The sequence below is a fragment of the Herpailurus yagouaroundi genome, unplaced genomic scaffold (genome assembly GCF_014898765.1).
Source record: "Herpailurus yagouaroundi ecotype Mexico unplaced genomic scaffold, PumYag 184, whole genome shotgun sequence".
Lineage (NCBI taxonomy): Eukaryota > Metazoa > Chordata > Mammalia > Carnivora > Felidae > Herpailurus > Herpailurus yagouaroundi.
Genome location: NW_024412415.1, coordinates 24,547,654 through 24,559,859, shown reverse-complemented (window position 1 = coordinate 24,559,859; position 12,206 = coordinate 24,547,654). Strand labels below are relative to the sequence as shown.

Below are 12,206 nucleotides of genomic sequence, written 5' to 3'. Positions count from 1 at the left end.
TTTTGCTGTTATGACTATGTTTCTTGTGTTATTAAAAATAAAAAGCACTTTTTTTTTTTTTTTTAAGATTTTATTTATTGGGGCACCTGGATGGCTCAGTCGGTTGAGCGACCAACTCTTGATTTAGGCTCTCAGGTCATGATCCCAGGGTCGTGGGATCGAGCCCCGCACTGACCTCTGTGCTGAGCTTGGAGCCTACTTGAGATATTCTCTCTCTCTCTCTCTCTCTCTCTCTCCTTCTCCCCCACTCATGCTTGCTCTGTCTCTCAAATAAAAACTAAAAAAATAAATAAAAATAAAAATTTTGGGGGCGCCTGCGTGGCTCAGTCAGTTAAGCGTCCGACTTCGGCTCAGGTCATGATCTAGCGGTGTGTGAGTTCGAGCCCCGCGTCGGGCTCTGTGCTGACTGCTCAGAGCCTGGAGCCTGTTTCGGATTCTGTGTCTCCCTCTCTCTCTGACCCTCCCCCGTTCATGCTCTGTCTCTCTCTGTCTCAAAAATAAATAAACGTTAAAAAAAAATTTTTTTTAAATAAGAAAAAATAAAAATTTTGTTTTTAAGTAAACTCTACACCCAACATGGGGCCTGAATCTCCAACCCTGAGATCAAGACTCACACACTCCACTGACTAAGCCAGTCAGGCACCTAAAAAGGCACTCTTCTTTTAAAAAAATGTGAATAGTTGTGCTTATTTCCCTTTTATATCTTGTTTTTGTATTAAGGATAGTTAAGCCATAAAACATTCTCATAGCTGAATACTGACTATTGTAGAGGCCACTTTTATGCAACAGGCTTGAGCAATGAAACTTGATCAAGGTAAAAGGGCCCACAGTGACCACCAAGCTGAGTGCAAACAAGCAATGGAAAGGGGCTCATTAAGCAACTCACCATAGGTTCTAACTGACCAGTTACAACCAGGCACAGTTCCTAAGATTACTAAAAAAGGGAAAATTCCAAAAGTCTCATACTCCCTCCCTCCGCCCTTTAACTGTGGCCCCTCACCATCACCTCCCCACAGACAGTCTCTCCTTTGCTGTCCTGCCCAACTGCTCCCTTGCAGTGTGTTTTTTTTAATTTTTTTTTAAGTTTATTTAGTTTGAGAGAGAGAGGGAGAGTGCAAGTGGGGGAGGGGCAGAGAGAGAGGGAGAGAGTGAATCCCAAGCAGGCTCCACACTGTCAGCACAGAGCCCAGTGTGGGGATTGAACTCACAAACCCTGAGATCAAGAGCCAAAATCAAGAGCTGGGCGCTTAACTGACTCAGCCACCCAGGCGCCCCTCCCTTGTGGTGTATTTAATAAACTTTTCTCTCTTTTGTTCTGCCTTGGGTGAATTCTTTCACCACCCATGCCACCAGCCCCCACCCAAATGTCCCATGTTTGATGGCACCCCCATCCAATCAGAGCGACCCGTAACTACTACTGAATTTAGTGTTTACATCAAATCGTAAGTCTAAAACCTCATCTGAATTTCTAACTCTGACTCCCCAGCAGCTCTCCTCAGTGTGCATCTATCTCTGCTACACCCTGTTTTAACGTGTGCTCTGACATTCCTCCAATTGACTGGGGCTCCTTTTGGACAGAGCTGGTGGCTCATTCAACTGGTTTCCCCAGTACTCAGCAAACAATGTGGCTAGGACAAAGCCTTCTTCCTTTCACACAACTCTGTGTTTGCCAAAGCCTCTTTGGTCAGCAAAAAAATAAATAAAATAAAACAGCAGCAACAAAAACACTGTTTTCTCCCAAAATTGCAGGATAATAAGCTTCTGCAAACACCTGTGAACAGCGGAAACACTTCAAGTTCTCAGCCAGAGCCCTTTGTGATTCAGTTGCTTCATCTGCTACGAGGAAAGAAACCTGCCTTCCAGTTTTGCAGAGGACAGTATGGATTTGGCTGGGAACATCTGCTTTCATGAGCACACGGCTTATAAATTTTCCAGGGCTCACTGCTGCTAGAACCCTGTGCTCAACTGGCATTTCCACACTTCCAGGGACTGGCTATAAAGGAGCAGCAATGACTGCAGATACAGCAGATGACAAGTAAAAGCCAAAAGGCTGATCAGAGCCAGGCAGGCAGAGAGGCTCATCTGCCAGCATGAGGGGACTCCCCCTAAACTGTGGACTTAATCATCTCTTCTACATTACATTTCTCAGAGAAACGTCTATTTGAATTGGAAGTAAGTATTGTTCATTAATCCCTGACATCTAATAAAACGAGAAGCACATTTTAGCCACAGAAGTGATATTTGTATCAACTGAGTTACAGGTCCATAATTCTTTATGTGCAACACAGTGGCCTCAATTTTGTCAGGAAGCTAGAGCAAAAGGAGTCACCAAGGAAATGCAGGGTAACTCAGAAAGAGTGGAGTTGCAGAGGTCATAGGAAGAAATTTCTCCTCTGTTTTGTTCATAACATTTTTGGTTTTTTCTTTTAATTTCCCTTCTTCTCCAACTGGAAGATTAATATGTACCTATGGTGAAAAGACTGAAAATTTTAAGCCAAACATCATACGCAAAAATAACTGATGTGGCAAACAAAGGCAAAAGAAGAAAATTAAATTTCCTTTCAACTTACAGCACATTGACAAGTCCTTGAGATAGGCAGAGTGACCTTCGTCTGCAAACTCAGCAGCCTTGATGTTGACACTTTGCTAAGGGCAAAAGGCAATCTTAGCCCAACCTCCTAGGAACCCATAAATCTACTTTAACATGTAGAAATTCCTTTATCTCTACCCCCGCCCAACAAGATATATGTTGGCAATCATACACACTCCAAGTTTATGGCCCTCTGACATATATCTGAAGGGTCTCATAACTGAACTTTTTACTAAGTAGTAATGAATGACCTTTCCCTAACAGCAACTAGTCCCTCAAGGTCCTTAAAGCCATACAGACTTACCCTATCCCTAACCCCCTCCCAACTTGCAAGCATATAATCTTTCCCCGGTCGCATCCCCAGTGCAGCTCTTCCTGCCCACAGGTCCTGTGGTGGTTTAATAAAACCACCTTTTTGCACCAAAAATGTCTCAAAAATTCTTTCTTGGGCTCCTAATCCCATTTTTCACATCATTTGGCGTCCAACATGGGACTGAGCCTTCTCATCTGGACTCTGAGCCTCAGTACCAACTTGGTATTTTCTCTTTTCCTTTACTTTCATTTCAGGGGCTTTTCAAAGAGCATAGTCTTATTGGAACACTTTCAAGTCAGTTACTCAGGCTGCAATCCTCTAGCCCGTGGCTACTCTACAGGGAGGAGAAAGCCTGCCTTTTGGCTGGAAGTTAGTACCATGGCTGGAATGGTAATAAGACCCAGAAACTTGATGCCCTCTCTTTATTTCTGTCCTTATGCAAAGCTGCCTGTGTTGGGCACGGGACAGCCACCCAAGCAACTAGCATGGCTGCCATCTTAAGACTCCTGTGTGAGGTTCCCTCCTCACTGGTCTCATGTGATCTTCTCCATATCTCCGTATCTCTGGTCTGGCTGCAAAATGTCCACTCAGAGCCAGCCGAAACCAGTACCCAATTGAATTAAAGACCAACTGAGGACTGTCTCCTGGAGAAGTTGGGTGTAAAGACTCCATGTGTTGGAATGTCACTTAGACCATGATGGATTTCTTTCTTTACTGTTCTCCCAACTAACTACTTGAACTACAAAACTGGGTAATTTCCCCTTGTAAAACTTTAGTGTTTTTCATGGGTTAAAAGCGGCAGGTTCCTCAAGGCAAGTCAAACTAAAGCAGGGCCTTCACAGCATTTCTTGTCAAGGCAAGGTCAACTGAAGCATGGCCTTCACGGCATGTTCTTTAAGGCACAGCTTTCAAGGCATGGCACAGTATTGTGGTCCATATGCCAGGCACCCATTTGTAGCCTAAGAGGCAATGGGGAAGCAGAGGACACTAGCATCACTTCCACAGGGCCTTTCACAGGGCTTTTTAGGGCAGCACTGCCTTCAAGGCAAAGGAGTATGGTAATCAATAGCAATTTTCATTCCAGGGATGCCGTAGGTCACTTTGGACACCCAGAACCTTTGACATATCTTGCGTGGGATGTCACCTGGGAGTCAGGGGGAAATTTTGGTAGTGGACCCTCTTTGCTTTTCTAGGAGCATGGGAGCTTCTTCAGTCCCCAAGGATGCTCTTGGAATGCCTTTTAACCCACTGGAAACAATTCAGATTGCAAAATTTAGGAAAGGACTGATATTCTGTAACACTCCATGGCCTTAGTAGGATCTATTGGTTATATCTCTTATGCAAGAAGCAGGACAAATGGACTGAAGCCCCCTGTGTCCAGGCTTTTATGGCCCTAAATCAGGATCTGGATCTTAGGGCCTCTTGCAGAATGTGTCTAACCACCAACCAGGTTAATAAATCTCCTCTGGACATATTGGATGATGATCGTCTGAATAGGCCCATTCCTCCTCATAAGCCTACACTGCTAGAGGAAACTCTAGCAATGATTCCTCATAATTAGGATACTGTTAAGGCTGGGCCTCAAACAAAGAAGGCTTCTTGATGGTTTTATTCCTTAGTCACATTTGTCCCAGGGACTACCTCTTTTGATGTCCAATTGCAAATAGAGGCTTTAACCTCAATTTTGAGGTCGAAGAAGCTTCAAAACTTACTATGTGACAGTCCCTGACAGTAATGACTCTACATCAGGTCCAGAATGTCTTAGAGACCCAAAGGCTACCAATGGATGAAGGGAGGTCAACTTACTAAATACAGACTATGTTTAGAGATACACCTGAAATAAAACTTATCAAATGTTAAACCCAGATACTCTTTGCCTGAGCCGGATCATCATACTTCTGTGTTAGAACATGACTGCTCAGAGATTATTGATCTTGTTTATTCTAGCCAATCAGAGTTGAGATTTCCCTATTGAAAATGCAGTAGTTTCTAATGGCAGTAGTTTCACAGAAAAAAGGATAAGAAAAGCTGGGTATGCTAAAGTCAGTCTAACTCAAGACTGTGGAGTCCAAAGCCCTCCAGGCAAATACACCTGCCCAAAAAGCAGAGTTAATAGCACTCATTCATGCTTTACAATTGGCAAAGGGCCTCAAAATTATTATCTTTACTGACTCTAAATAGGCCTTCCTAGTCCTACATGACCACAGAGCGATTTGGAAGAAAAGGGGATTATAATCAAGCCATCACTCTCTAATCAAACATGGCCCCCAAATTATTACTCTTCTTGAGACTGTACACCTACCTAAGGAGGTAGCTGTAATTCACCTCAAAGGACATCAAAAGGATATGACCTTAGAATCTATAGGTCATAGATTCTATGCCAACAACTTGGCAAAAGTTTTATGCCAGTCTCAACTCCAATAAAGTCCATAACTCCAGGGACACCTGGATGGCTCAGCTGGTTAACTTCAGGTCAGGTCATGATCTGACAGTTCATGAGTTCAAGCCCCATGTCAGGTTCTCCGCTATCAGCACTGAGCCGTCAGATCTTCTGTCCTCCTCTCTGCCCCTCCCCTGCTCACATATGTGCTCTCTTTCTAAAAAAAAAAAAAAAAAAAAAAAAAAAAATCCATAATTCCAGTCTATCCAGACCAAGAAATTCACATAGCCCAAGAACTGAGGATATTTAAAAGAAAAAAAATTGCACAGGACTAGCTTGTTAATAATAAGGGGAAAATCTTTATCCACCCACCCCCTGCCAAATAACCAACAGAAGGTAATATACAGTTTATTCCAGGCTACTGATTTGAGTAAAAAGGCCACTGAGGTGACAAAAACCTTGCTAGAAGAAACTGCCCTAGGTTTGGATTCCCCTGGTCCCTACAAAGTAACAATGGACCATCTTTTTATCGCATAAATAACTGAGCAAATAGTTTGGGCCTTAAAAAATTACTATTTACATTCAGCCTGACAACCACAGTCCTCTGGAAAGATGGTCCTCCAAAATCGAATGGCCCGTGAAATCCTGCCTACTGTTCAACGAGGCCCAGAATTAGATGACTGGCTCCTAAGGGACCCAGTAGCTATGCAGCTCTAACTAGTTGCCATAGCTTCCCCCACCCAGGCTGGATAGGCCACTGTACTCTGGGTTTTGCCCGAATGCACGAATGCATTATTAAAACCTTCACCAAACCAGCCAACCTTCCAAATTTAAAACAACAGTGGACACAGGGGCACCTAGGTGGCTAAGTCGAGTAAGTGTCCAACTCCTGATTTGGGCTCAGGTCATGATCTCGCAATCTTGATCCAGTGTGGATCAAGCCCCACACTGGGCTCCAAGCGGGCAGTGCAGAGTGTGCTTGGGATCCGCTCTCTCCCTCTCTCTGCCCCTCCCCCACTCGTTCTCTCTCTCTCTCTCTCTCTCTCTCTCTCTCTCAAAATAAATAAACTTTAAAAACAACAACAACAACAACAACAACAGTGGACACGCTGTGTGTTTCATTGGTATGACCACCTACCATCCATCTTTGTTACCTCTTTAGGACTGGAGGATACTGTTTGACACATGGAAGTTCTTAATAAACATAGTCAAAGCCCTAAAAGACACTCAAAATAGCATTTCCCTATTAAATACTGACGTAACACAGATGTGTAAAGCAGTTTTACAAAACAAGATGACATCAGATGTTTTAACTGCTGCACAAGGTGGAACTTGTGCTATTCTAAAAACAGAATACTACGTATACATTCTAAATTACCACAAAAATATTTCTGGGTTTCTAACTGACATGATCACTCAAACTGGTGCCTTAAAGGATCCCTCTCTTCCCTTTAATGATTGGTTAAACTCCTGGACTGGAGGAGGATTTTTGTCAACTATCAAAGGACTCTTATTTGGGCTTCATTTTCTTTTTGTTAATTTTAATCATGTTTTGCTGTTTTCTCCCATGTCTCTTCACCTGGTGCTGAGACTCCTTCATTACCATAACTTGAAGCTGACAGATGATCCTTTCCACTCAGAAGATCCATACATGTGGTCTCCCTTGGATTCAAAGGCCTCTGCCATATATATATATATATGTGGTCATTTGGGGATATATATACAGTGGTCAATTGGGGATATATATACAGTGGTCAATTGGGGATATATATATATATATATATATATCCCCAATTGACCACTGTTGACCCATAGGTAAGGACATCTCTATGCTACTCATTCAGGAGGAAGAAGTTACAGAAGATAAGACCTTCCACCCTTAGCAACCTTAAAGATTTAAGGGTCAAAATTGTTCAGGGGGAATGATGTGGGATATAAAGACAAAAGAAGAAAATTAAATTTCCTTACAACTTACAGCACATTGACAAGTCCTTGAGACAGGCAGAGTGACCTTCCTCTGGGAGCTCAGCTGCCTCAGTGTTGACACTTTGCTAAGGGCAAAAGGCATTTAAGCTGATCCAGTAATGGAACTACTGGATATTTACCCAAAGAAAATGAAAAGATATGTGTACCCCTATGTTTAAAGCTTATTTGGGGTGCCTGGGTGGCGCAGTCGGTTAAGCGTCCGACTTCAGCCAGGTCACGATCTCGCGGTCTGTGAGTTCGAGCCCCGCGTCAGGCTCTGGGCTGATGGCTCAGAGCCTGGAGCCTGTTTCCGATTCTGTGTCTCCCTCTCTCTCTGACCCTCCCCCGTTCATGCTCTGTCTCTCTCTGTCCCAAAAATAAATAAATGTTGAAAAAAAAAAATTAAAAAAAAATAAATAAAGCTTATTTGTTTGTTTATTTTTGAGAGGGGGGAGGGTCAGAGAGAGAGAGAGAGAGAGAGACAGAGAGAAAAATATCAAACAGGCTCTGCACATCAGTATGGAGCCCGCCTTGGGACTTGAATCCACAAACCATGAGATCATGACTGAAGCTGAAATCAAGAGTCGGTTGCTTAACCGAGACACCCAGGTGTCCCATGCACCCCTACGTTCACTGCAACATTATTTACAATAGCCAAGATATGGAAGCAACCCACATGTCCATCCATAGATGAATGGATACAGATGTGGTGTACACACACAAATACACACACACACACCCCTGACACACATAGGAACATTACTCAGCCATAAAAAAAAAAAAAAGAATAAAACTTTGCTATTTGGAAGAACATGGATGGAACTAGAGGGTCTAATGCTAAATGAAGGAAGTGAGAGAAAGACAAATACCATGTGATTTCACTAATACGCAGATTTTAAGAAACGAAAGAGAAGCACCTGGGTGGCTCAGTCGGTCAAGCGGCCGACTTCGGTTCAGGTCATGATCTCAGAGGTTCGTGGGTTCGAGCCCCACCTAGGACTCTGTGCTGACAGTTCAGAGCCTGGAGCCTGCTTCGGATTCTATGTCTCCCTCTCTATTTGCCCCTCCACCGCTCACCGTCTCTCTCGAAAATAAACAAACATTTAAAAAAATTAAAAAAAAAAAAAAGAAAAGAAAAACAAAACAAACGAACAAAGAAAAAAGATATGGAGCATGTGGCTGGCTCAGTCAGAAGAGCATGTGACTCTTGATCTTGGAGTTGTGAGTCAAGTCCCATGTTGGGTGTAGAGATTACTAAATAAGTAAATAAGTAAATAAGGGAAAAACAAAAAAGAGACACACAAACAAAAAAACAGGCTTTTAAGTATAGAGAACAAACTGGTAGTTGCTAGAGGGGAAGTGGGTGGGGGATGGGTGAAATAGGTGAAGGGAATTAAGGGTACACATATCATGAGGAGCACTGACTAATGTATGGAATTGTTGAATCACTATATGGTACATCTGATACTAATGTAACACTCTGTTAATTTACTTGAATATAAATAAATAAATAACTTTAACTGATCTCCTAATATTTCCCTATTATATAAGAGATATTCATTTCAGAACTAATGAAAAGTCCTCGGTGTCCCTCTAATCATTTTCTTAGGATAAATTTTAAAAAGAGGTATGGAGAATAACCATTTGAAATAACACTGCCAAACTGCCTTCCTGACAGGTGGGAGGAACCACATTCAAACAGCCACCCATATAAAACGCTGCATAATGGTCTGGAGATAAGGCTGAAAAGCTGCTTTGGGTTTAGCATCTAGGATGTCACTAGAAACCTTCAAGGAAAGGCCTATGAAAGGAAGGTCAGTCTCGAGTATTTGTGCCGAGCTTTAGCTCTTGATCTGATGCTCTCTCCTGGCTTTCTAATAGCACCATGCTTGCAACCATCACCTGCAAGGAGAAGGCTCACAAGTCGGCCCCTCTCCTTCAGATGTTGCTGGTGTATTTCTGACTGCATTTCCCGGCAGATGTTTCTGTCACCTCAACAAGTCTAAAGCCAAATGAGCCGCCTTCCCCAGAACTTCCCCTCCCTTTCCTGACTTTCCCATTTTTTAAATTATTCCTTATTCTTATTCCTTTACTCCAAGCAACACAGCTAAAGAATTCCTTCTAAATACAGCACGATGTCCCTGAAAGGAGCGGGTACACCCCAACATATTCAGTGTTGTTTCTTAGCACCTACAGACACTGGCATATATGGGTGAGTGCTTAGGGGTGATCTGAGCTAGTTCAAGACCCTCATCAGCTCTAGCACGGACAACTGCAATACCTCCTAATTTATGTCCCTTCCATGGCCAGTCTACACTGCTTTCATCATCTCCCACCTCCTCAAAACTTCCCTCACTGCCTAATGGGATAAAATCCAAGTTCCAAGGCTTTCAAATCCAAATGCAACCTTTCTCCCAACTTTATTTTCTGCTTACTCACACAAATCTTCTGACCCAGCTTAGATGTGCCGACTCTTTACCCACAGGACAAAATTATAGGCCTATTTCTGCTTTGGTGCCTTGATTCTTGTTGTGCTTTGTTCCCTATAAGGTGCTCTTTACTATTAGCGTCTCCCTATCCTTAACAATCCCACCTGTGAAGTTTCCTCCAACCACTCCATCCCTTAGTGTTCTCTCCCTCCTGTACAAGCACCTTCTGAAAGATGGGACTTCCATCTACCCCAGACATTTGATGCTCAATCATCCATTGCCCAGGGGCATCTGGCATCATTCCCTGGGATTACTAATTTAATTTTAGGTACATATGCTCCATCTGGATAAGAGAGATATCAAGGCAAGATATCTCTTTATCAGCCTTAACACTACTGGATGTGTTTATTAAGTGGTCAATACATATATTTCTCAAATATATCCAATGTGTTATTTTGAAAATTTTCAAACAATGTTATAAATGTTATTACTGTATATTATATATAGAGTAAAACCTTGGACTGCGAGTAACTTGTTCTGCAAATGTTCTGCAAGATGAGCAAACATTTCTAATAAATTTTAACTTGATAAATGAGCGATGTCTTGCAATACGAGTACTACGTGGTGCTGAACATCACATGATCACAACTGAGCCAATGGTTCTCGTCTCTCTCACTCCCTACAGGATTGTGGATGATGGTCTCCCATGCTCAGATGCTCGGTTTCAGGCTGTGGTGCTTAGCAGAAATCAGTGATTTTTCAGAACGTTGGAAGGTGCCCACAACTGGTATTGGTGTATTTTTTGTCACTTCAAAGCACTTATGGACAGCTCTTTGCTTTTCCACACAAAAGTAAGCTTAGGAATGCTTTGTTTCATTCTAGGTCAAGCTGTCTGCAGACAGAGACCCCTTCCTCTGTTGCCTTATTGCTAGTTACATTGAATACAGTATATGACAAAAGTTTCATACTGTACTGCAGTCAACATCTATGCGAGAGTATAAAATGACCCCCTTGCAGGAAAATGGTCAAAAGAAACACAGTAAGGGGACCATTACGGTATGAACGAGTATGCAAGCGGCCAAAATTGAATGATTTTATAAGAAGTCCACATCTGCATCTCCTCTGCAGAGGAGGAAGAGAAAAAGGCAGAGGAATCCCTCACTTCAAATGAGATTAGGGAGATATATAAAATGTGGGGAAATGGTGCAAAATTTTGTTATGAATAACATTAAGGTGCCATCACTAAAAGGATGGATATGCTCATTTTGTACTCTGCTGTTTCAAAGGAGAGCTCTAGTTATGAATGTTCTTCAAAAATGGCGGTGATGACAACGGCGCCTTTGCAGTCTAGCCGAAAACAAGCTATTTCATTAAGTACATGTGTAAATACAAACCGTCCCACCTTTGGAGCCAACATTTCCATCTGTACTGGTTTCACGGAAGCAGTGGGTTTCAGTTGTTTGTTGACATTTGTTTTGGTGGGTTGAACAGGTATTTTGGTGTTCTGAGTTTTCTACAAAGGAAAAGAAATGTAACAGGGCAAGAAAGTCAGTGGTGTTCTTCAGAGCTATACACAATCAGCCAAGTGTACACATGGACAATCTTCATGGCTATTACCTTAGCTATGTGTGGAGGTCTGGTCGTAACTCTATTTCCAATTTCTTCTAAAACTGCCCGCCTCATTGTCACATGACTCTTAGCTTTAGAATTAACTCCCGTGTCTACATTCTCCAAATCAGTGGACACCTAAAAAAAGAGGGGAGAGAAAAAAAGAGTTAATGAGAAGTGAAGACAACTTACAATACTTTGCTCATGTCAGGTACCAAATGCAGAACTGATTTGGGAAAGGTGAATTTGTGGATATCTACTTGTAAGAGGGAGAAACTACATTGTAGAAAGTCTAAAAATGCTGAGTGATTGATCACATCACTCTTAATTAGGCAAATCACTTACCCAGCTTATCTGTAAAATACTCTCATTAAGAGTTTAAGGGGGGGGTGCCTGGGTGGCTCAGTAGGTTAAGTGTCCCACTTTGGCTCAGGGCATGATCTCACAGTTCATGGGTTCGAGCCCCGTGTCAGGCTCTGTGCTGACAGCTCAGAGCCTGGAGCCTGCTTTGGATTCTGTGTCTCCCTCTCTCTGCCCCTCCCCCACTCATGCTCTGTCTCTCTCTCTCTCTCTCTCTCTCTCTCAAAAATAAACAAACATTAAAAAAAAAGTTTACAGATAAGGGATTATTTCTCACATAGCACCCACTTATTAGAGATCTCCGTATACTACCCATCTACTTAACAACTTTAGAGAGATTAATAACAAGCACAATTAAAACACTATTTAAAAGCTTTAATAGGTCCAAGTGTTTAAAACCTAAACTAGCTTTGATTTTTATGCCATTCTACAAATAAGAAGTGCTCCTATTGACATGATCTTTAGAGATACTGCCTTTTAAAATGAGGCTGCCATAGCAGGGACACTCTTTTTTTTTTTTTTTTTAATTTTTTTTTCAACGTTTATTTATTTTTGAGACAG

General features: G+C 42.2%; 1 protein-coding gene across 2 annotated transcripts in view; it reads right to left on the bottom strand.

The window, feature by feature from the left end:
• CCNB2 (cyclin B2) overlaps positions 1 to 12,206 on the bottom strand; it is a 28,433-nt gene that overhangs the window by 13,379 nt on the left and 2,848 nt on the right. For both annotated transcript variants that reach the window (XM_040492837.1, XM_040492838.1), the window contains exons 2-3: positions 11,295 to 11,423; positions 11,080 to 11,190 (exon numbers count right to left, since the gene is read on the bottom strand). In XM_040492837.1, the coding sequence (XP_040348771.1) occupies positions 11,080 to 11,190; positions 11,295 to 11,423 (240 nt within the window). The remainder of the gene's footprint in view (positions 1 to 11,079; positions 11,191 to 11,294; positions 11,424 to 12,206) is intronic.